The sequence below is a fragment of the Xenopus laevis genome, chromosome 1L, assembly GCF_017654675.1.
Source record: "Xenopus laevis strain J_2021 chromosome 1L, Xenopus_laevis_v10.1, whole genome shotgun sequence".
Taxonomy (NCBI): domain Eukaryota; kingdom Metazoa; phylum Chordata; class Amphibia; order Anura; family Pipidae; genus Xenopus; species Xenopus laevis.
Genome location: NC_054371.1, coordinates 129,666,211 through 129,692,221, shown reverse-complemented (window position 1 = coordinate 129,692,221; position 26,011 = coordinate 129,666,211). Strand labels below are relative to the sequence as shown.

At 37.1% G+C, this 26,011-nt stretch overlaps 1 protein-coding gene across 4 annotated transcripts in view; it reads right to left on the bottom strand.

The window, feature by feature from the left end:
* The window catches only part of focad.L (focadhesin L homeolog), a 136,416-nt gene that overhangs the window by 69,283 nt on the left and 41,122 nt on the right, over positions 1 to 26,011 (bottom strand). For all 4 annotated transcript variants that reach the window (XM_041563655.1, XM_041563652.1, XM_041563647.1 and 1 more), the window contains exons 8-17: positions 23,456 to 23,662; positions 15,948 to 16,035; positions 13,420 to 13,619; positions 11,084 to 11,344; positions 5,500 to 5,604; positions 5,222 to 5,323; positions 2,755 to 2,885; positions 1,772 to 1,898; positions 512 to 646; positions 209 to 259 (exon numbers count right to left, since the gene is read on the bottom strand). In XM_041563655.1, coding sequence (XP_041419589.1) covers positions 209 to 259; positions 512 to 646; positions 1,772 to 1,898; positions 2,755 to 2,885; positions 5,222 to 5,323; positions 5,500 to 5,604; positions 11,084 to 11,344; positions 13,420 to 13,619; positions 15,948 to 16,035; positions 23,456 to 23,662 — 1,407 coding nt within the window. The remainder of the gene's footprint in view (positions 1 to 208; positions 260 to 511; positions 647 to 1,771; positions 1,899 to 2,754; positions 2,886 to 5,221; positions 5,324 to 5,499; positions 5,605 to 11,083; positions 11,345 to 13,419; positions 13,620 to 15,947; positions 16,036 to 23,455; positions 23,663 to 26,011) is intronic.

Sequence of the window (26,011 nt, the reverse complement as noted above, 5' to 3'; positions counted from 1 at the left end):
TCAACTATGATACAATTAATCCTTATTAGAAGCAAAACAATTCTATTGGGTTTATTTAATATTTACATGATTTTTAGCAGACTTAAGGTATAAAGATCCAAATTACAAAAAGATCCCTTATCCGGAAAACCCGGATAATAGGTCATATACCTGTATAATGCACCTTTTGCACTGGCAAGAAAGAAAAATTATGTTGTCTTTAACTTACCTTACTTTGAGTGTGTCTCCAAAGGATACTGATAATGTCGGTTTTAAATTTCTACAAGGAACAGAAATAAAAAATAATAAGAGATTTAAATGTTAAAAAAAAAAGTTTATGTCAGAACTTCTATGAAGGGCATCTAGACAATTGTGTAAAAGTCAGCATACTTCTAATCCTAGAAACATGCCTACCCAATAAAGCTAATGAATAAAGGAAAGAAGCAAAAGATTCAAGGACATTTTTCAGTGAAGAGTACCATGTTTCTGAGATGGGGTAGCTACTGAACTGATCAGCAGTAATGTGACCTACCTGATATTCTTCTGTATTTACAGTCAAAGAAGGGACCAATGCAAACAGTTTGTGCAACATTTTGAGAACAACCGGACGTGTTTCACAACTAAGTCTGGAGGAAAGGGCATTCCAGGTAGAGCGAATTTCTACAACCTTGGAGAGAAAGGTAACACATGTTAACAAAATGTAGTGGTTTTACCATCATGGGTATACATAGAATGGATGGATGCAACAGCGTTTCTGATGCAGGAGCCGTCTCCCCTTACCTTTACTGTGTGGGGATCAGGTGCTGCGCTAGTGAGGAGAGCACAATTGTGCTCTCTCGCACTAGAAAAGCTGAATTTCCAGTTTAAAAACTGGGAATGAACCAGGAGCAGCTTTTTGCCATCCCTGGTAACCTGCTGGACACGGACACAGCACCCCTGGATGTAAGTCACTTACTACAGACATTCACTTGTAGCTCTTTACAGTACATTTTATCCCATATTTTCAGAGGAACCCCTTAGTCCATACAAACACACTATTTAACAGTCCATGCACATAATCTACATTTCAAGTGAATTCTGGCAGAGCCCTAAATCCTATTGACTATCTATCACAAACTAGAACAGTAACCCCTAGCAACAGTAAATTAATCATGTAAATTTGTAATTTTTAGAACATTTTTATTTGAGTACTGTTCAATACTGTTTAGCACTTTTCTGAAGGTAGCTACATAGCCCATGCCCTCCCTCTGAGGACATGTCAGAGGTTATTGACAAAAATGCAGACATGAAGCTCTTTCAGAACCTCAATTTCCATCACCCAGAGCCCAAACTAGGAGTAGGCAGAGAACAGTGTGCCCGCCCCCACCCCCACCATCACCACTGCTGCACTCTAAGTACAGGATTTTTCTGTCTACACCTACTTTTAGCCCTAGTGTGGAATATATTTTGTCTAGTTGGGAACCGGAAGAACTAGGTGTGGTCCTTTGTAGTTTCCAAAAATGATCTACTGGGTTAATATCTAAAAGCATTAGTGCCCTAGAACTCATTACATATGCAAAAATGATTTTTGTCACAATATGCATTTTGATCACCACTTTGAAATAAAGTATTGCAGAAACCAAAATTGTTAGTGATTTCAGTAAAAAAGACATTATTAATAAGTCAGACCAGGTAAACAATGGGGTACTCCCAACCCAATGAACCACTAATTTAAAATAACATCAGCTTATCAGGTAAATGCTACAACTGAAGTAAAATATAGAACTACTGCAGTATATTATTTTCTACTCACCTCTGCTTGACAAAGGGCATGAAGACCCTGCAATGCTAAAGCAGCTGGAGTAGCTTGATCGGCTTTTGTGCATTCATTTAAAACTTGAGTTATGGCAGCCAGCATATCTGCCGCATGTTGATATGGCCTTTGAGAGAGAAAAAAATTATAGTATATTAACAGACAAGATCTTCTGAATCCATGGTGGAAATAAAGAACTTAATTTGAGAAATATAAATATTAGAATTACTGGAGAGAGAGAAAAATGGATCTCCCCAAGCAAGTGGTAATGGCAACAGAGTTGTTAAGGAATGTTGTCTGAATGAAATATCATTAATATGATATATGGGCTATAAAAAGTTTTTTTAAAAATCTAGGGAGAAAGGCGCAATATTTACATTGCCAAGTTTTTCTTACAATAAGGTATTAGGTTGCCAACTAAACTTGTGTGGAAGATCAGTTAAACTATGACTGTTCATATTGTAATAATCCATCCTCTAATAAAGATAACATTTTTAATGTTTAATGAAAACTTTTTCATACATATGTGATGCTTCTTTACAGAAAAATGTTATGATGGTGTATGGCTCAAGATGAACAATATTACATCTTTTGTTGTTCCTATCCCACTCCCTTCATGTACATGTACTACTGTCATTGTACAGTTTTGCTTAAAATATACTTATACACGACAGAAAACATACAGTAAGCATGGAAAAAGCAACAAACACAGACAATGAGCAATTTCCACAATCACTTTTCCATCTAAACAGTGCATAAAAGCTGCACAAGATGCAAAGGGTTTTATTCACATGAATTATATTGTAAAATAAAGTAAAACAAATGTTATTCATTGAGCACAAGCATGAGAACTTCCTGTCCTTTCAGCATATAATCTAATTGGCCTTTATTAAGACAAACCAGAAGATTAGGTTCTGCCCACAAAAACACATATCATCATATCATACATACTGTAAATGTGATGTCACCTATTTCTCGCTAACCTCTGTCTGCAGATATCTCTGACAGTTGCTGCTTTTGCTAACATCTTTTCCCACAAGGTGTCTTTCCCAGTGGCTAAAGATTGAGTGTCAGACAAAGCCATCATCTTTTGCAATTCTGGATAAATCCGATCCTTTAAAAAAAACAAAAAAAAACAACAATATTATAAATACATATTATATACATACATATACATATTATATATTATAACTACTTTCATATGGAATGGAAAGGTATTTTTTGTTAATACAAACTTCCAAGCAATCACAGCAAAGAATCATGAAATATAACAAAACTTAGGAGAAAAACCTTTTCTCCAAATTGAGACCCAGTTTTTCCCATAGACTTCAATAGAGTTTTCACATGATAAACCTTGAGATAAGTTTTTCTGAATTTAATTGCATCTCAATTTGAATCTCATCCATGAGTTTTTATGTGATAAATCTTTTTCTCACTAAATTGAATCTGGCCCATTGTGTGATTTAGACATGATACTTTAACAACAGTGCTATGTATGGCCCTTTCCATCTTTGCATGCCACTTATCCAGCTGGTTGAAATAAATTGATGAGACTTGTGTGCCATGATGCCACTGAAGGCACCATACACTGATTGATTCAGGGGTCTGAAGACTGGGTAAGCACTACTTTTCAAAGTATATATATATATATATATATATATATATATATATATATATATATATATATATATATATATATATATATATATATATATATATATATATATATATATATATATATATATCTAGCCTTCAGCAGCCAAAACCTTGAACAGCTTAGTTTTCTGGGAATATAAATAAAGAGGAAAAGTCCTTTACAGACTTGGGACAATGAAATACTGTATGTAGCTCTTTTTGCAGCCAAAAATACCTTTTAATCCAAAGGAATTGCTGCATTTAAAACACTTTACATAAGCGATCCAGCACAATTGTGGGAAAATGCCTTCTTCAGGTCGCTTCAGTTGAAGTGTTTTACATACAGCAATCCCCATTCTTCTAAAACAGAAGTCCCCAAACCTTTTTACCCATGAGCAACATTCAAATGTAAAAAGAGTTGGGGCGCAACACAAAAAGGTTCTTGGGATTGCAAAATAAGGGCTGTGATTGGCTATTCGGTAGACCATATGTACAGGCCTGGATTTACAAATCTGACACCCCTTGACGGCACAGCTTGTTTCGCTCCCGTTCTCTGCCGCTTCCCCTTCCTGTGTGTGAGGTGTTGAGTCCGGAGTTGAGCCTTGCATATCTCCCTCTGTCTATAGTGCAGTTAACCAATTACAATGTGGCTGGGCCGCATGTCACCCCTGAAATTCTGCTGCCCTAGGCCCGGGCCTTTGCACCCTTGCCACAAATCCGGGCATGCTTATGTGGACTGGCAGCCTACAGGAAAGTCCAACCAGGTTTTTATGCAACCAAAACTAGCCTCCAAACCAGGATCCAAAATAAGCACCTGCTTTGAGGTAATTGGGAGCAACATCCAAGGGTTTGGTGAGCAACATGTTGCTCACAAGCTGCTGGTTAGGAATCACTGTTCTAGAATGTTGCCTGCAGAAGAGGAAATTGGTAACAAAGTACAATGTGATTCATTGTCCTTACAATTTGGAAGTTACAGCACGACCTTTTAAAATACATATTTGCTATGCTCAATAATATGATAGTCATGGTTAATCCTATGAATGACATTTACAAACCTAATCTAATATCAGGCAAGCATCTGCAGTACAATTTAATTTTTAAATATGTTTAGTTTTCAGGCACATCTAATTAGTGCTTGGTAGTGTTCTTTTACTAATCACTTATCAGGAAACAACATATATAGTACTGATGAAGAGGTGTTTTATTTGCTTTTTTACCTTGTCTTAATCACTCAGCTAATCAATCCTTTTAAGGGCAATGGCAAGGAGGGCAATTTGAAGAGTTTTTTTTAATCACCTCTGTTCACACTGAATCGAGAGCGCTTGAAAGTGCCCGGGAAAATTTTGTTTAAAATTAGCTTTTCAAAATGTGACAGTCCCTTTCTGGCATGTGACATAAATGGAAACCACCAGCTAAAATACACTGGTGCAAAAAATGACATTAGCTTAAGCTATGTTTAAAAAAAAACAAAAAAAAAAACCAACAACTGTTCTTTAGTAAAAATAAAAAAATTTAAGACAGAAATACACTGTAGAGTCTTATTTTTAAAGAGGAAATTCCTTTGACTTAACCAGCTAAGGCTACTGTCACATGTCTCTTTCAAGGCATGAAAAGGCTAAAACTATTTATGCCTCTGTCTATAAACCCGGCCCTGATAATACTCTAAAAACTACCTGTAGCAGTGGTGTCAGGCTACCATTAAAATTAATGGGAGGATGCAGGCCAAAATAGACCAGTGGAGAAACCATTCTGTGTGACATTAGAAAAAGGTACATATTCTTTGCCACTGTGATATTTCAAAGGTTTTCAACATACCTGTTTCTCCCACAAAGATGTCATCAGACGAAGTGCAATGGGTTGAAGCTTTGAAGTGCTTCCTAACATTTGGAACACCCGCAAGATCTGAGCCACACATACCTGTTAAAAAAATTATCCTTTTCCTTAATACATTATAGATTTATGGTGAAGTGTTTTGTAATTGTAAAGGCTGGCTGTAAACATTGCAAAAGAAAAAGAGAAATTTCTCACACACTGGCATAGCAACAAAATTGCTTGCAGAAGAATTTGCATGTTGGTGTTTGCAAAGGACTTGCCTTATGGGTGCCAAGGGTAGGCAAAGTGTATAGAATATCTCTGGAAGATTCGGGTGCCAAGGTATGTCCAAGTTTCAATATTAGAACTGGAACCAAATAAGGAACCTGCAAGAAAACCACAATGTACATTTATTAATCTTTCATTGCAATTTTCTTCAAATAACAATATAGTAACTTCATTCAGGAACCATAAAAATAAGTGGAGCACTGTTTTTAAGCAGTGGTGCTGTGCAACTCTTTGGCACTGAGAACACTACCTTTTCTTACTCAGCTCTGACCTGACAAGTCACAACTTTGCAGGATCACCAGCAGTCTCTCTAGTGTTACTTTAAAGATGGTACAGAATGTAATGACTTCACAGGCTCTTTCTTAAGAGACAAAATGAATAATTATAAAGCAAACATATGTGAGCTCAATATTTACATAACTAAATGTAGCAGGTTTTAAGGTTCTAATGAATCAGCCGCTATGATGTATCAGGGTGAATAAACACTAGTTGTCTGTCTTAGATTTTGTGATGATTGCTAAAATTGGATATCAGCTAACAGAAAATTAAAGGGAAAAAAATAAACCCCAGGGTTGCTGCATAGTGAACACTCACCAGCAGAAACATTGGGTACCAAGCAAAAATCTACAGCCATGGTGAGCCAAGTGGCACGAGGGATGTAATCATATGCTTTATGATTAAGCATCTCATGGCACAAAACACATAAGCTGTCAGAGCTGTCAACCCCCTATTTTTTCAGGAGTTACTCTGCCCCCCCTGTCACTATTAAGCATTCCCTTCTGGTTTCTGTCAATTTTCCACGATTTGTGCACAAAAGTCCAATGCACAGCAAGGAATCTTTGGCTTCAAGAGAGATTGTGTACATGCACAAGGTGTCACTTCCACTGACGTCCTTTCCAGGTCAGAAATTTTTTTGTCCCCTTCCCCATATACTTTGAATGTTGCCAGCTCTGCATGCTGTTTTATGGACATATAAATTACATAAATATACTTTGCTTTTTCTATTCATGGCCTACATGTTGAATTTTTGACTGCCCACACTTTCTTATTTTCTTATTGATAAGACATTAAAGGGGTTAATAATGCATTATATGGTATGTAATTAACAGGTTTGTTTACCTATGAAGTATTTTCAGCACTTTATGGGGTGTCTTTTAAGTTAAAGTACAGGTATTTATGAAAACTTGGTGGGCAGGCAGCGAATGCTCACAAACTTACATCAGGGCCAGAACTAGGGGTAGGCTACAGAAGAGGCACATCGCTAGGGCGCAACGGTGGGGGCACCAGGCACAAACCGCTACTGTAGCCTACCCCTCGCCCAGGGCCTAGCTCCCACTTTGTTCTACATAGTCCCCTAATCCCCTCAGTAGCGCTCACGAGTGCATGCACCCTTGAGTGCTCATGTCCGCAGAGAAGGGGGGGGACGACAAAGCCGACACGGTTGACTTGGGCGCCCAGCTCACTTGGCCCAGCCCTGACTTACATGGTAATTGTTCTGACCCTGCCAGTCACAGTTGTATTATCGAACTCTAATTGCACTAGCAGGATTAAGATAATTATCATGTAAGTGTATGGAGAGGCACAGTAGCGTAACTAGCCATGGCGGAGTCTTGGTACAGGACGTGCACCCAGGCGCCCGCAGGGCTCCCCTCCGACGGAAGCAATCTCTGGCTTGCATGCCTCAGCAAGTGCAGAAAAATGTCCCTGCCCTGCTGACCGTGATATAGCTTATCGTGGCTGTGGCAGGCCAAAGGGAGGACTAATTGCCCAGCAAGCTGAAAGATGTACAGGTGGCAAAACACTTGTTTTCCTGTGATGTGCCATAGTGCTGTGCACTTGTGAGGACTACAAAACTTGACACCAGAGCACACAATATGCTATAAAGGGCACAGATATATCTAAATGCTCATTGCACATACATCATTTAGTAATTGCTCAGAGCCACCTACTAGTTTTTGCACAGACAGCTTTTAAATAGCATATATAAAGGAGCAATTTTCACAGATGCATAAAGTAAAGTTACATAGAATATTGCTTTTGAGGAGTATAATGTTTGTTTATTAATTCTTAAGAACTGTGGTATAGGCTGGTGTGTGTGTGGGGGGTTCTGTGTTGGGGGTTCTGTCTGGGGTAGAACGCCAGCTGATCTGAAGTTCTGAAAATTAACAAAAAAAAAAAGGAACGTGCTGATCAGTGCAGTAAGGATAGTGCTGGTATCAATGAATAAATAGAAGACGGTAATGACATACACTTTATATAATACTACTGGCTAATACTATATTTTAAAATTAATGGATTTAGAGAGACTATATCTTGGCATCTTTTCTGAAGTTAAATACATTCTGCAGTTCCATTAACAGGCAAGGTATACCGCATTTTCTGGCAGTAGGAAAAGTATTCCCATGCAGATTTTCCCTATTTCATTTGTCTAATTTGCCTTTCATACCTTTATGAACATGCGCCTTAGATTTTTATTCTAGTTGAGAACATTTTAGTCTATTTCAGAATATTATTGAGACATTTTAATTAGAGCTTAGAAAGCTAGCACATAAAAAGTGGATTGCTTTTCTTTGTTTCGAGGATTGTCACTTTAAAGCATTTGCTGAAAAGGTTCCAGTTTTCCTATGGCATGTGACCATAAGCTAATGGGAAGAGATGGAGAAAAGAGTCCCAGGGCAATCTACATTATCCATTACTACACAAAGCAATAATAATTTGCAAACATGTTTTTAGCATGCAATCTGGGAAAGAGATCCGCTTAGATTGGTGGTCTAGGCTAAATCTTCTTTGCTTTACAATTAAACCAGCCTAGCCTAAGCATACAAAGAGTTAAGAAAAGATACTGGAAGGCCCTGAATTATCAAACAGCTGCATAAGTGCAGAGGAACGAATCATTAGTTTCACACATAAGAGGACTGCTTTGGAGATGGGGAAGTACGTTGCTAAGCAACTATGGGCATTTTGCATCCCATATCACCCCTTAATATTCAGCAGCTAGGTCATCTGTCTAATTAATACCATGCAACTCCTTTTTGTTCTTGCATTTTTTTTATTTTCTGTCTTTTAATTGCATGCAATTTTCCACTGCCCATTGATTCATTTTATGGATATGAAACTGTGCTGCCCCGTAAAATGAAAATGAAAAGCAAGTCGATTGAAGATAAAATAATCTGCGAATAACAGGATAATAAGAAGGTTCCAAAGTCAGGTCAAACAGAAATAAGGTGCACACACACGATACAGAACAGGACTGGATGTAGAAATACAAATATTTTCTAATTCCACGTCATACCTTTTGCAGATGCTACATCTTTAACTATGATGCATGTACTGCGCAAAAAATACAAAAACATCGGGAAAATTTAGAAAACATGCTGTTACCTTCCCCCAAAGTGGCTAAGACAGTTTGTGTGTGTGTGTGCGCGCGTGTGTGTTTGTATATATACATATATACACACACACATACACACACACACACACACACACAGAGGTATGGGATCCATTATCCAGAAAGCACAGAAATATGGGAAGACCATCTCCCATAGACTTCATTTTATCCAAACAATTCAAATATTTAAAAATTATTCCTTTTTCTCTGAAGTAATAAAAACGGTACATTGTGCTTGATCCCTAATCCTTGCTGGAGGCAAAATAATGCAATAGTGTTTATTTAATGTTTACATCATTTACTAGTAAACTTAAGGTATGAAGATCCAATTTACAGAAAGATCCATTGTCCAGAAAAAAAAAAACAGGTCCGGAACATTCTGGATAACAGGTCCCATAGCTATATTGTTTACTACAGCACACTTAACAGAGCTTTGTACCAATAGAAGGAGTGCCAGCATGTCTCTCACAAACTATCAAACTATAAAGCAAAACACTGCAGTATTTAAGAGATCTACTACATTGGTATCACAATGAAGAGCCCAAAGCTTGCAATTTGCCTGAAAATAAGTCCACTCTCAAGCTGGGCTAATAACTGTCCCACTGTAGTTAATGAGAAAAACATTCAAGAAAATTCAATTTTGCTGTAGTACCAAACCCCATGCATAAACGGTGACTATAAAATAATATAAATAACACACACACATAAAGCATCCTTAAAATTAACAATTATTCCATTTATGCCAGCCATGGAGTACACAAAAGGAACAGAAGTTGAGAAAGCCCCTTGTGGAACCATGATCATTACTGAACCAGGATTGCAAGCCAGAATTTCATCCACGTCCTACTGTACATTAAATGTAAGAAACCTCAAATAAACGTTCATGCCAATTTTTGTCTCGTGGCAAATACTAAGTGAGCCTTTTAAATAAATCAGGGCAGTAATCAAGCAATTAAACTTAAGTGTCTATTACTCTATTAAAAGCCAATCTGTTTTACAATTCTAACTGTGGGAATATATAACATATGATGATGAGCAGACAAAAAGCTGGCAGTCTGTTCCCTCCTAAAAATAAAGATAGTTCACAATTGATGAAAAGCAAACATGGAGCTCATCATACAAACAAGTAAATACATTGTGGAATGAAAATGTTGTTGTACGGGTCCCCGTGATTTCTGATGGCGGCCCTGATACTGCAAATACAGTACTTAGAAAAAGAGAGGATGCGCAAAACAGCCTACAATGCCCCTATTACAACTGAAACAACAGCCTTTGAAAACCTTATGTAAAGAAAGGTTTGGACTGAGATTCAAAATAGGACCTGGCATTTTAAGTGCACAGGGGTTTATATATAATGACTGTCTAAGGCATAACAGCAGTGCCTTTCGGTATTTCAGTCAGGACAATGTTATCTTATGAGTACTGTATTTCCATATTAAGGGGCAGATTTATCTAGGGTCGAATTTCGAAGTAGAAAATTGAAATACTTCAACTTCGAATATTTTCGAAGTATTTTTCAGTAAAATTGGCCATCCTGCGATCGAAGTAAAATTTAACGATTCGAACGATTTTAGTGAACGATCGAACGATTTTACTTCGATGTATAAAGACTTTTTGAAAATGGTTGCAGAAGGCCCCCATAGGCTAACATAGCACTTCCACAGGTTTAATTTGGCGAAGTATTGAAGTTGAAGTTTTTTTTTAAAGAGACAGTACTTCGATTATCGAATAGGATACTAGGACTTCGAATTTACTTAGACTTCAATTCGACGTAAAAATCGTTAGAATATTCAAAGTAAATTTGAAGTCGTAGTATCCTATTCGATGGTCAAAGTATCCAAAAAATTACTTTGATTTTCGAATTTTTACACTTCGGAAATTCCTTCGAATTCATTTCTATAGGATTTTCAGAAGCATGTTCTACTAAAATTCCCATAGGAATTAATAGAAAGTGAGTGAATTTTACTGTAGTAAACTCTAAACTCACATTTTGATAAATCTTTCCCTAAGAATAAAACATTGTTTATATCCAATGAATGTTTAGCATTAACAACATTTAGTTTAAAAGAAAGCTTGTATGAAAGAAAATGAGTCAAAATAAGGAAAGTATGAAAAAAAAATACAAAAAATTGTAATACTTTAAGATGTGGACCTGAAGCATGAGAAAGTATAAAAGGTCCCTTTAGTACCTGAGATGAATCAGCCTTGGAGACATCAGTGATGACTTTCAAAACCTTTCGCAAACCATGTTCAGATTCTCTAATCAGAAGGAAACTTAGCAAAAGTGAGACATTGACAGGGACTTGTGTATTGAGGGCCAGCATCGAAGATATGGAAGATAGCCAGTCATATGCTGCAGTTGTGTCATCTTGAAACTTGTTAAGTATGTTCAGTGTAGCAGCCATTGAACAGTGCCAGGTTGTTACAGGAAGTGGAAGTGGTACATAATTCTAAAAGAAAAAAGAACACCTTGGAAATGAAGGATGCATTCATGTAGCACAACATGAATTAAATTTGTGGTTAAAGGGGTTGTTGACCTGTGCGATAACTTTTAGTATGATGTAGAGAGTGATATTCTGAGACAATTTGCATTAGGTTTTCATTTTTTATTATTTGCGGTTTTTGAATTATGTAGCTTTCTATTCAACAGTTCTCTAGTTTACAATTTCAGCAATCTGTTTGCAAGGGCCCAAATTATCCTAGCAACTGAATTGAGTAAGGGACTGGAATATGAATAGGAGATGACCTGAATAGCAAGATGAGTAATTAAAAGAAGCAATAATAAACAAATATGTAGCATTTGTTTTTTAGATTGGGTCAGTGACCCCCATTTGAAAGCTGGAAAGAGTCAAAAGAAAAAGGCAGGTAATTAAAAAATATATAAAAAACCAACAATTAAAAAGTTGCTTAGGATTGGTCATTCCACAACAAACTAAAAGTTAACTTAAAGGTGAACCATCTCTTTAAGGTTTTTTTAAAAAGGTGAACAAGCCGCTTGCCAAAATACACTGTTGCCTCTAACAAATCATTTTTACTTTACAGGATAACAGTATACCTTTTTTAACATAAGCTAAATTGTAAGGAAATGCTTATTTATACAGATCATAACTGACTTGTTGCTGATTAAGAAAGCGGGGGGGAGGTTTTATACAAGAAAAAAAAATTCACACCTCCACCTTTTTTGGTACAAGGAGATTCAGTGCGCAGACATATACGATTACTCAGATTAAGAAGAGACCCTAATAGTGCCTCACACAAACCATTTCCCCACACAGTCATTCAACCCTACCCTCATTTTGTTCCATGTGATTATCTGGGACTTGAAGCATCTCTGTTTTCCAGAGCATCTTCGCACAACCCACCACAGAAAGGGATGTTAAACGTTTATCTATCACTTTGACATGGAACAAGGTAATGATTACTGCTTTAGAGTAAATTTAAATATATAACACATAGATCAATAAAAGCAGAAGCACTCGGGTATTATTTGTAAAACTTTACCTAAAGTGCCTTATAAGGCAACATTTCGGGCTACTATGGCGTCAAAGCTTTGTAGCCCGAAAAGTTTTTCACTTTTTACAAATAATACCAGAGTGCTGCTGCTTTCATTGATCTATGCTATTTTTGGCCTGGCAGAGGCTACAGCTTGCACCTGGGGCTACAAAGGGCCATTTCCACTTTTGAAGCACACGTGAACGGAGTTTATTTAAACATATAACACAAACTTCATGTATCTAGTTCAAGATAAACCTATTACTTCCCTAGTAAAGCCTCCTTAAAACCATTTTAATAATGAATAGTTATGTGAATGGTTAATGCATTGTTATAAAGTGAACAGTGCAACCGTTATTGTAAAATAAGGATTTTATAATTCATCATGACTACGACCACATAAAGGCACGAGGCAACGGCCACATTTTTATCTAGGTCATGGAATTCTGAAGTAACTTCTAATATCCTCATATTTTACAAAAAGAGTTACATTATTTATTAGAATTCAGAAGATTAAGTGAGTCATGTGACATAAATGACTAAGCACCTGTAATAAGAATATAATTATATCATTTACAGTATACTCTGCCTCTTGTGTACTATATATATATATATATATATATATATATATATATATATATATATATATATATATATATATATATATATGTAAAGCACTCATCAGGTCTTAAAAAAGTGAAAATATTTTTTATTTCAAGTAAAAAAATAAAAAGAAAAGTGTGTTGCTTATATGTTACCATGGTAACACAGCTGCATTTGGCATTTGGCGGGGAGGGTCTGTACTATGCACTCCCTTTCATAGGTCACAGGTAGTAACCAAAACGTTGGGCTTGAAATAAAACAATTATTTCACTTTATAAAGACCTCATGAATATCATGCTCTGTTTTCTTCTAATATTATTTATCAGCACCCAGGCATATAATTTCTATTGGTGTGCACTCCTTCTAGGACAGTAGTGTATAAATATATTAAAAAAATATAAACACACATATATCTATACAGATTATTTACCAGTCTCCTTTCCCCTTTGCATCCGGCATTTTGAACCATTTCCAGAAGACTAGTAGCCAGCTGCTCCCTTGAGCTTCCTTCATCATTAGTAAAGCAATATGACAGGGCTGAGGTGGATACAATTTGGAGGAGTGGCATAATTAACACTTGTGCACTTGATGGAAAATCATGTTCCCCTTTCCATGACAGAATCTTCAATGCTATTGAATAAGAATATGCAGTTATTATATACAAAAAAATCTCATGGTTTAGTTTCCAATTTTCCCTATTGGTTAACATGAAGTTTTCAAGACATTGTATCTAACCTAATGTCCCTTATGATGCACTGTAATGTCATACAGCATATAATTTTGAGAAATGTACTGTACAACAAAGTCATACTGTCCAAATATAGAAGAAAAACTGAAAAGGCCACATAGGGGGCTTTTAATATCCACATAATGTACAATACAATGCAATAAATTCTAATTGACTGATTTATTTAATATACAGGTATGGGATCTGTTATCTGGAAACCCGTTATCCAGAAAGCTCCAAATTATGGAAAGGCTGTCTCCCATAGATTCCATTTTATCCAAATAATCCAAATTTTTTAAAATGATTTCCCTTTTCTCTCTAACAATAAAACAGTACCTAAACAGTACCTTATACTTGATCTGAATTAAGATATAACAAATCTTTATTGGAGGCAAAACCAGCCTTTTTTGTTTATTAACGTATCACAAGGCGTTTTGACTCCCCTACAGCATTACTATGCAAAGCAACAATGTGTTTGTACTGTTCAAATACCGAATAACCACAGGAACATACTGAAATCAGTAATACAGTACATCTGTTAGGGAAGTAGCACACTGAAGAATCATTGGGCATCTTTGATGCATTTTTCAGTTGCCTATAACCACCCCCACTGACTTGTAGCCAAGAAACATGGCAGTCCAATTTTCCAGACAACAAGCCCTTGCAGGTGATTCCTGTGCAAGTCAATAAGCACTGTTTAGGAGTCTGCACAGTTCCTAAAATTGCTCCATGCACCATTATCCTTCAATATACAAAAATAATAGTTGATGTGAAAATTGGATTATTATTCGATATCCAGTTATGCTTTAAACATTTAAATATATTTAAACAATGATTTTTTTTTTTTTTACTAGAAATTTATGTCTGTACCAATAGGATAGCAGTGGTCATTGACTTACCACACACTGCAGTGTGCAAAACAGGAGCTGACTGTATCTTGTAGTCTATATTAACCAAGCTTTAAATAATTGGCAAGAGTCAAAGTCAGGTAACGCCCCAAAAAATTGTGTGTGTGTGGTGGGGGGATTGACAGCTCTGATATTGCCCTACATCTTTTTCCTTGATCAGGAGGAATTGTGGGAGCAAAAGACAGAACTTTATTCATTAATTGACTCATGTGACCTAACATGTATGCGTGTCCTTGGTTTGTTTTTGTGCACTGTGAATTGTATTTAAAATGTCAATTTTAGGATTAGCTAATGGCACATAATACTAAAAAGTATATTGCAGGGTTTTTACATGAGATGTTTTATGCTACAGTTTTGCTTTAAAGGGGTGGTTCACCTTCAAACAACTAATACTTCTAATATTGAAGTGTCAAGTGTCTTTTTTCACCTTCTGAAGCAGCCCTGGGAGGGGGGGTCGCCGACCCTGTAAACTGTTCTAAATGGATACATTTAATTGATAAATTTCTTATCTTTGTCCTTGCTGAGCAGAATCTCTGGTTTTTATTACAGGCAGCTGTTAGAATTGATACAATAGTTACTAATACTCCAGAAATGCGGCTCAGAAATGTATTCAACTAAATGTTGCAAAATTGTAACAGTTTAGAGTCTGCACCAGAATTACTGAGCTGCCAGACTCAAACACCAGAGACAGGGACATTCAACTTTAAATTTTGGAAAAACAGTAAAAAATAAATAATGGAAAGTAATCTAAATCTAAAACATTCTAAAAACAATTGAAGTGAAAAAAAGTGTTTGGAAGGTGAACAACCCCTTTAAGGGATACTTTTGAAAATTATATATTGTTTTTCCTTTCAGTATTACATATTTTGCCTGTGCCTGAATTTGTTTGCAATGCCATTTCTTTAAGATACAGAGCCCTAAATACTCGAAAGGACAGCAAACCCCTTGCCTATTAAAAGTAAAAATCAAAGTAAATACAGGGGAAAAAACAGCCCAAACAGGGAAACTGAAGGTACTCCATGATTGGTTCTTGTGAGGCAAGCAGATTACAAGTACAGTATATAACCAAGATGTAATCATCTGTAATATATTATAGTGCAGTGCCTTTGGGTCTGGCACCGACAGTAAGGGATACGTTATAATATACATTTTAGTAAGAAATGTGACACAATATCACTAAAATACACAAACTGCTTCTTAAATTACGTTTAAAAACAGACACAATAAACAACCAGTTCAAAATGGAACTGACCACTAAACACAATTTATACTTATACTTAAACAATGTTTATTAGATAACTAAGAAATAAAATAGGAACTTACCCAACTTTAAGATTAGTTTTTGCTGGCTAGCTGGTGATTGGAGCAGGATCAAACTGAGTCCCATTAATACCTGCTCTGCAGGAAAGCTCTGAAAATACAAAATATTTGAGTAATGTGAAGATACAAATTATTTGTTATGTATAATAATACTTTATGTAACAAAAGATTCTTGTAGTAGTTAAAGGGAAATATCATAAAATGAATATAAGCGTTATCTCATAGAAATAAGAAACTTTCTAAATATAATCAATTAAATATTTTCTATCATTTCTGAAATAATCAAGTTAATCTTCAGTATCCTCATCTTAGGGTAGGACTACATTGGCATTTTCTGCGCACTGCGCATATGTTGCGACACTATCCGACATTTGTATATCTTACCTTACTTCCGTCACAACCAACTTGACGCCTGCGTTTTTGCGCATCGCGTCAGATCGCACTGAAAACGACATGTAATCCTACCCTTAAAGAGATAGTGACACCTTAAATTAAACTTTTTTTTACATCTATAACAACATTGTCTTTGCATGCTATTTTCTAATTTTGCCATAACAGTATTTACTGATGATTTTATGTTTCCTTTCTGATCCCCCATGTTTCTCTAGGGGGGACAGTAGTCTGTTAGCATTAGAAAATCTGACAGGTTGAGAATGGACAGTCAGGTTGGCAAAACAGTCATGTTTAGGAACTTCAAGTTACAAATACTTACAAAAGCAAACCTATTTGTGAAAAACATCACCCATAGGTAATATGTTGTGTAATATTTTAAAAAGTTGTTTTTTAAGTCAGTATCACTAACAATTTGTCAGATTTCGACTGACAGGCAGAGATGCCAATGCCTTGGTTGTGCCCCTACCATGCTCCCTGCTCTGCTGCTTCGGACAATATCAGTTTGGGTAACAATTCTATGCATTTCAAAGGAGCAGTAAAGTTTTGCATGAAGATAAAGGACAGTGAGGTAAAGACCTGTTACTACTGGAGACAGGGGAGAGGGGCTTTAATCAGGGAGACTCTAACATATATGGGGGAGGTCTGATTTGCCTAGAAGATGAATTAGAGCTAAATAAAGCTCAAAGCTGGGCAGATAGGCACCTGGACAGTAACTCATAGAAAGTAATTAAATTATATGTTTCATTGTTCAACCTGCAGAAGGCTGAAAAAAGCCAATCACTGATTGGTTGCTATGAATTACTGCTCAGCTGCAAATTTGCAGTAGGAGGCTTATCTATATAAACTGTAGTGATGTGCGGTTCGGCCCGACACACACACGTTTGGGCCAACACAAGTACAGTGAATTCGGGCAGAGCTGTTACTACTGCCCATCCCTCCCACGAACTAAGTATGCTCAGCTTCTGGCAGCATTTAAATTATAGAAGTGTGGCTGCCCTCCCCCTCTGTGAAGTCAGAGAAAGGGGCGGGTTGTGCACGGGTAAATAAGGGGAAGCGGAGGTTTGGGTTGGCGTTGGATGTGGGTGAGCAGTGGGTTGGAAGTTTTCTTTCATTGTTTAACCTGCAGCTTCCTGAAAAAAATCTAATTACTGATTAGCTGCTATGGGTTTTTGCCCCGGTGCAAATTTGCCCAATGTTTGTAAATGAGTCCCACTGTCTGTCTTTCTGTTAATCTGAATATGGCATGAAGGAAGGATAAAAAGGGACAGATTGCTGACTGTATACTAAAGATTATATTAATTATTTCAGAAACATTATTGAATTTTTAATTGATTGTATTATTAACTTAATTGATCATGTTTTTCCTTAAGATGAAGCTCATTAAATTTACATTTTTATGATAAGAAAAAGTCTGCACATTTATAAATGTTTCAGGAACGTCCACCAAAGCTGTACAGGTTTATATAATACTGCATACAAAATACTACTCAGACATATCCATTCATGCAAAACCTTTGAAAATAGGGACATATATATTTATATATGTATTAGGATACATCTATGGCAGCCAAAACTGTGCAAGAAATGAAAAAAAAAAATTCATTATACTATTAAAATATACAAAGTTTCTACTCTGAACCCTAGTAGCAACAATCAATGAAAAATATGCTACAGCCTGTCATTTATCTTGTGTGTTCTTCATAATGGAGGATGTGCTGTACAAGCCTTCAAATTGAATAATAATAAATGTAGTAATAAATGCAGAATAGGCAGATCTGTAAGAGAGAACTCCATATAGCATTGTTTAGTCTTGGCAGCTGTCTCTTCATAGTAGCAAGAGCGGACGCCTTATGGCGCCCCAGAGAAATCAGCTCAGCAGTGCTTAACACTGCTGCTATGCAAACGTACTTCAGCAAAAGCCATCCAAATTGTTCTGGGAAAACAATATGCCTCAAGCTGATTCCCTAGATTGTACTTAAACTCTAAATGCAGATAAAAAGGCAGGGAATAAAGCACATCTTCATTACAGCTTTAGCTATAGGAAATAACTAATATACACTCTATTTTTAAGATGGGTTCACATTTATTTTTTCCAAAAAAAAAAGCAAAATATATTGATTTAGGTTACTCTGCCTCATTTCTTTTCATTTTATTTATTCATAGGAATGGCAGCTGCCATATCAGTTGCTTTCATAAAATATATCTTCTGACTGAATAAAACCTGACCTCTAGTGGCCAAATTGTTTAAAATAATAGCTTGATTTAATCAAGCACTAATAAAGGAAAATGGAAGGATTTAGAAATCATTTTTGTCTCTCTGAATTTCTTGGACTCTCAACTTGCTTTACAGCAGATTTACAGCAATAGAATAAATACGAAAATTTATATTATTTTTGTCATAAGTCAACACAGTTTCCCACACAAATACATTTCCTGTCCCCAATGATAATTTATCATGCATGGCAATGATGCAAAAAAATATCTCTGCAAAAGAAAACATTCAGGAAACTTAAAAAAAACAAAAACATGTTAATAAAGTACTGGAAAACTTACCACAAGCTTGCCATATATTAAAATGGTTTACACTACCCCAGGACAGGCTTTAGGGCAAGATAAGCTTTTGGGTAAAAATGTATAGTGAACAACAAATGCCTATGCACTCTTTTAAAAATAATAAAAAATGTTTTTCAGAGAACTAAATTTTTGGCCAGGCGCCCTAGGCAAGCCGGGCAGTCGCGGCGCCGGCTTAGTGTGCGCATGCGCGAATGGCCGCTCGCGTGCGCATGCGCGAATGGCTGCTCACGTGCGCATGCGCGAATGGTCGCTTGTGTGCGCATGCGCGAATTGCCGACCGCGTGCGCATGCCCGAATTGCCGACCGCATGCGCTGAAAAAATACCACAGATAGTCGGGCAGAGACGGGACCGGACACGGGGTAGGTGACAGAGGCGGTACGTGCCTGGTGCCCCCCCAGCTTTGCGCCCTAGGCACGTGCCTACTCTGCCTACCCCAAGTTCCGGCCCTGGGCAAGTATAGCAAATTATTTTTGGTTTGTTTAAATGTGCCTAAAATGTTTACACCACTATGTGCAGGTGTAAATACAGGATGTATTTGCAGGTTTCACATCTTCACATTTCACATTGTCAGAAGTGCTCTTCGTAAAACAACTAAAGCAGGTACATTTCCCTGCAACAGCAACAGATGTGAAACCTGCACATACATCCTGTGCAAAGATCAAGTTGCTATATCAAACACACAAAAAGTATACACCATTCTGGACAACTATTCGTGTGCTTCATCCAATGTGGTATACATGATTACATGTACTAGGTGCTCTACATGAGGCATATATACATTGGTGAAACAGGACAAAAATTGTGCACAAGGATGAACCGTCACAGACATAAAATCAACACCAAATCATGTGATACCAGTGGGGCAACACTTCTGCAGTCAAAATCATAGTCTTCAGGACTTGCAGGTATTAATTCTAAAAGAGAACTTTAAAACTGGATGGGAAAGTAAGATTTATGAATTCAAATGTATGGAGTTATTTAACAAATGAAGATAGGGTCTTAATTTAGGGTCCGGTTTCATTTCACACTATGTGACGTGACTGAATCCAGACTCCTCCATTTACAACCCACCCTAATTTATTGTATTATTAATACAATTGAGCTCTATATATCTATAACTTCCTGATTTATTGCGCATGAATACCTTTCACTGATCTAACGTATACATGCTGTGCTTTTCCAGCTTTCATTTGTATTTTGTCTGAAGAAGGGGCCTCGGTGCTTCGAAAGCTTGCAATGTATTTTTATTGTTAGCCAATATAGGTATAATTTATATAATACTTTTTGTGTAATACTTTTTGTATAAAATAATGAACACGTTTTTACTTTTACGGTTTGGTGTTCAGACAAATATATTAAGAAGGCACACCAGAACCTAGTGGAAGTGGGGGGGGGGCATGGCTGCTGGGACCAACCTGGGTGGGTTTTTGTTACAATCCAGCGCAACCCATTGGCTGGCCAGGGGGGCATGCATAGCAGTGATTCCCACAACTTAGCCCACTAAATCATTTGGGCAGGGACAAGCTTAAAGGACCAGTAACATCAAAAAATGAAATTTTTGAAAGTAATAAAAATAGAATGCAGTGTTGCCCTGCACTGGTATAACTGCTGTGTTTGCTTCAAAAACACTACTATTGTTTATATAAATAAGATGCTATGTAGCCATGGGGGCAGCTATTCAAAGGAGAAAAGGCTCAAGTTATACAGCAGATAAGCTGTGTAGAACATAATCTTATCTTTTATCCACTATTAAACCTGTGCCATATTGCCTTTTTTCAATTTCCGTTATTGCTACTCAGCAGCTTGTTTATATGAACTATAGTTCATATACAGTTTCTCAAGCAAACAGATCAGTTTTACCAGTGCAGGGCAACACTACATGATATTTTCATTACTTTAAAACACTTTCATTTTTTTGGTGTTACTGTTCCTTTAAGGAAATGAGCTCCCCTTCCACTCTCCCGTTATTAATTGTTGTTGCACATTCATTGGTTGCAATCAAATGTTTTTTACAACTCTATTGATATATGTACCAATTACCTTTGTCACAGATTTAGGGTCTTTTTCACTGGCAACAGTAATTGGGATACAAACTTGGTTAAGTTAAAGGGGAACTATTGCAAACATGAAAATGTAATATTAGCTTCATCATACTGAAGTAAGAAACTTTGTAAATTCAATCAAGTAAATATTCTGTTCTGTTTCTGAAATAATCAAATTTATCTTCACAATCCCTCTCTCAGCATCTGTTTCTCCTCATTCTCTATTCATGCAGCAGTTGGATGTCAGATAATCATTGACAGCTAGATCCAATATATTTTATAGGGGGTCTCCTTTTGCCTAGAAGACGTATTAGAACTCACTCCATTAAAATCACCAGACATCATGTCTCTCTACATGCAGGATTTGTGCAAAAGGCAGTTCTTTTGTTCGATTTTGTTTGTACTGGAATATAATGGACCCCCCCTATAACATATATTGGATCTAACTGTCAATGATTATCTGACACCCAACTGCTGCATGAAGAGAGAATGAAGAGAAACAGATGCTGAGAGAGGAATAGTGAAAATAAACTTGATTGTTTCAGAAAACATTGCAGAACACTTAATTGATTGTATTTAGAAAGTTTCTTATTTCAATGTGATGAAGCTTATATTAAATTTTCATTTTCGCGATAGTTCCCCTTTAAGCTGTGGGGGGGGGGCAGTAGCCTACGCCTTGCCCCCCTTTGGAGCAGGAGACTCCTGTTTTCCGGGTTCCTATTTTGTGCCTGCTGACTTGTTTAGCAACTGGCATAATGTGTTATGTTATGGTTACAAAGTTATTAATTGATAAAGCTGTGGCCTTTATTTAATCCAGCTCCAGCTGTGTCTCACTGTTGGTATATTTGGCCACAGCAAGTTAGTGATGGTCTTGGCCCCTATTAGCAGCCAATTGGGGGCGAGGATAAAATGTGTGAAAAAGACAAATGGATAAGTAGGTGTATGGAGAAATGTACCCAGGAAATCTAAGGATTAATGCAGAAAAAGTAGGAACCTATTTGTAGAAGACATCTCCAGAAGTGCAAAAATATATTGCAAAAAACAGCTCATATGTAAAACCCTGGTTCATTTAAATAAACCATTTTCATAAAAATTTGTCATTGGGTAATCCTAAATAGAAAATTGTCATTTTAAGATGAAGGGCCACCCCCGGGTTCCTACCATGGTGCACACAAACAATTAACATGTCAATTAAAGGACAAAGTTCTGTGTTTTATTGCCACACTTCTTCCTGTTACAGTTGGAGCTGCAGTATTTCTGGTCAGGTGATCTCTGAGGCAGCACACAGACCATCACAAAATGGTGGCTCAAGTTAGAAGATTAAAAGATGTAAAAGGGCAACATTTACTTAAATATATATTCCAGTTTGGAAAGATTCTTTAATGTCACTTAATATGATATAAACTATTTGTTCCTTAAGTATTTATTTTGGGGGTAAACTTTTCCTTTAAGCTGATACACTACTTGCTAACACTGAAAAATTGTTACGTCTATCCCCAGTCGGCTGTGGGGTTCATTATCTTAAATTTAAGAATAGGACTGGAAACAGATGCAAGACTATATGCTGCAAACACCTATGGGGATAATGAAAAATATGGTCTTACGTTTTCTACTTTTATTAACCCACTAGACATTAAGCCCGTTAAATTAACGGGCGCTAGAACATATGTAGCCAAACATTTATAAAAACAGAATTGTTCTAGTCTAAAAAAAATTCGCCAGAGACGGTCCGTGGGGCACATGCGCAGAAGCGCAATCCCACGGACACAGGGACTGGACGCAGAGACACTTCAACTTTATTATAAAAGAAATAGAAAAATTTGCCAGAGACGGTCCGTGGGGCACATGCGCAGAAGCGCAATCCCACGGACACAGGGACTGGACGCAGAGACACTTCAACTTTATTATAAAAGAAATAGAAAAATTTGCCAGAGACGGTCCGTGGGGCACATGCGCAGTAGCGCAATCCCACGGACACAGGGACTGGACGCAGAGACACTATAACTTTATTATATAGGATAGCAACCAATTAGCACTTAGCACTTACTGGTCAGCTGTTTGAAAACATACATTTGATTAGTTGCTATGGGTTACTAGATGTGGGCTTTTTTACATCTTTTAATTACATTACCCCAAAAGTTATTTTTATGCTCCCTTTTACACCAATGACACACTTGACGTGGAAGAGGAATATTTTTCCTTTTGAAAAAATAAAGACTTAACATTTACAAGTGTGAAACCAGCCTCGAGAATATGAGAGAGTAGGGATGGGCGAATTTGACCCGCTTCGCCAAAAATTTGCCGCTGGCGAAATGTCGCAGACACCCATTAAAGTCTATGGGCATCAAAATTGTTTTGACACGTGTCTTTTTTTTTTACGCACGCCACCATACAAGTCTATGGGCGTAATTTTTTTGCCGAAACGAGGTGAAAAAATTCGCCCATCCCTACGTATGAGTCATAACATTTTTGCAGAAGACTAAGCTTGCACTAATACATACCTCGCCGAGAAGATCTGCGTTTTGCTCCAAAATTTCTATCAGTGTTGAGCAGTCTCCTGTCATTTTTAAGCTTGCCTCACACGCACACAAGGCCTGCAAGCACAGTACAGAGAGCTCTGTCTTCCAGAAATCTGGATGCAGATGAAGGCTTCTGCCTAAATCTTTCATGTACAAAGTTGCTTCAGTAACTTGAGTTGAATCTGAAAACTGTTTGAGAAAAACACAAAAAAGAAATTTAACATTTTTACAGAACACACAAAACTATAGAACAATATTTTTCGAGTACCAAGTTTACTTATATGGATCACTAGAGTTAATCTAATAAGACAATGTTATTCTTTAATTTAATTTAAAATGTTATTTACTCCCTATCCCTATTAACAATGTTAGATGTCTCTAATGACCATTTGCTCCTTGATGATAAATACAACAAGAATGGGCCTGTATACCCCTGAACATTGAAGGCCTCTATAAACATATATCTCATATAACAAGCCACATGTTAAAAAACGGCATCCTCTATATAAAGTATTTTCATAAAAAATATACTTTTATGGGCATATTAGATAATCCCAAACAGAAAATTGCCAGGGCCACCCCAGGTTCATACTATTGTCTGGGCTCACACAGCTTTTTTTAAGGTCACCAAGCAGTAGACCTTTTTCTCAGATATGCCATGTTTTCTTTAGCAATTTATACAGTTTTTATAAAGTGATACTGAAAGGTCCCTATAATCACAATTACAAGTAGTGAAGAGAGAATCTTTATCGCCTGGTACAGTTTGTTGCAAATTCGCAAATCCACATCAGAATTTCATAACAGTCTTGTTTTGCCATAAAAAAAACTTTTTTTGAACTGGAAAGAAAAACCGAAAACCCCTGTCATTATTAGAATTTCACCATGCATTTTGTTGTGCCAGAAAAATAGAAATTGTACTAAAAAAACCCTTCCCATTGACTCCATTGCCTTAAGTAAAATTTTAGCCATTTCACAAATTAACACTAATTACTAGTCATAAAGGGTTGCAATTTGCTCAAAACTGTCCCTAAACCTCAGTCAGCCCAGTGATGAGTACTCCTCTTGACTTACAAGCAGCACTTAGGAGCGTGAGCTAATTTTGTAGATCATGTTGAGCTGGAAAGGTGCAATGATCCTATAGGCTGTAACAGTACTACGACCAAGTGAAGGATCAAACAAACTCCTGTCCAGAGCTAAGTGAAAGGCCATTGGTTTGGGATGCATAAAAACCACTGGCAGCCTAATAGCAGTATTTAAAAGATAGAAGATTGTAACCTTTAACTACTTATGATAATAACCTGGTGAAATCAATTATAAGAAATTGTCACAATTATTTTTAAAAGTTTAGCTCAAATAAGGTTTTCAAAAAACTTGACAAAGTCACCAATATAAATAATTAAACAATTTGTCAAATAAACTTGTTTAGTAGCTATACAATCTTTTTGGCAAATGTAGTCATGGAGGACCCAGAGTTTTCCATGGGTTAAAGTTATTAATTGTTTTTACCATTTTCAGATAAGCTCCTCAGTGGCAATATGATACCGATGCTTTATAAATATGGTTGCCATATGAACTGTGTCTGGTCCAGAATTGCCTGTCCGGATTTCTGAAATTTGGACAGGACTCAAGGCTGAATGACATGACGATCAGCCAATCACTGTCCGAATCATAGTCCTGTCCCCAGGTATTACACACTAACATGTTTGTTTGAAGAAAGATGGCGACCCTACTCATAAATAGGGCACTATTGTTTTACTCAGCAAGAAAAGGCCTGAAAAATGTATATGGTTTGTTGAATCTAAAATCTATCCATATAATTTTCAATTATGGTAAACACTTGTTATAAGTTAATGGAGGCCCTGATCAAATGACGGGCATCAAATAGGATTTAAAGGACCAGTAACATCAAAAAAATTTTTTAAAAATTCGTTAGAATACAACGAAAAAAAACACCAAGACAAATTAAAATTTCAAATTGCAAAGCATTTATTAAGAAATAACTTACTGAAACTCCACTTCCTGTCCTCTTCAGAAACGGCGATATGGCGACCATCCATAGTGCGGTGCTGGATTTGTCCTCCCTGGCTAGCTCCCATAGTCTACTGACAGCAGGAAGACGGTGCTGGAAAGCGGCCCGACTGGATGAAGAGCTGAAGTGTTCAGTGTGTGGCTCCTTCTACAGGGAGCCAATTATCCTCCCCTGCTCCCACAGCCTGTGCCTATCCTGTGTGCCCGGAACAGCCTCCTGTGTGCCCGGAACAGCCTCCTACTCACCCGGCCCTGCAGCAGAAAGCGATGCTTAGCGAGAGTGCCCCAGGCGGGTGGCAGGGCACACAGACATCGCTGGTTGTCTCTTCATCCCGTGGGAACTACCAAGGAGAGACCCCCTGCTCCCAAACATGGACCACCAGAGCTGGGCCAGAACTGAAGCTGTCAGCCTTAGTACTAGCAATCAAAGAATGGATCCAGCAGAATGCAGGCGGCGATACGTAAAGTCGGGTTTTGCGCTGCTGAACATAGACACCTGCCCGACAGCGC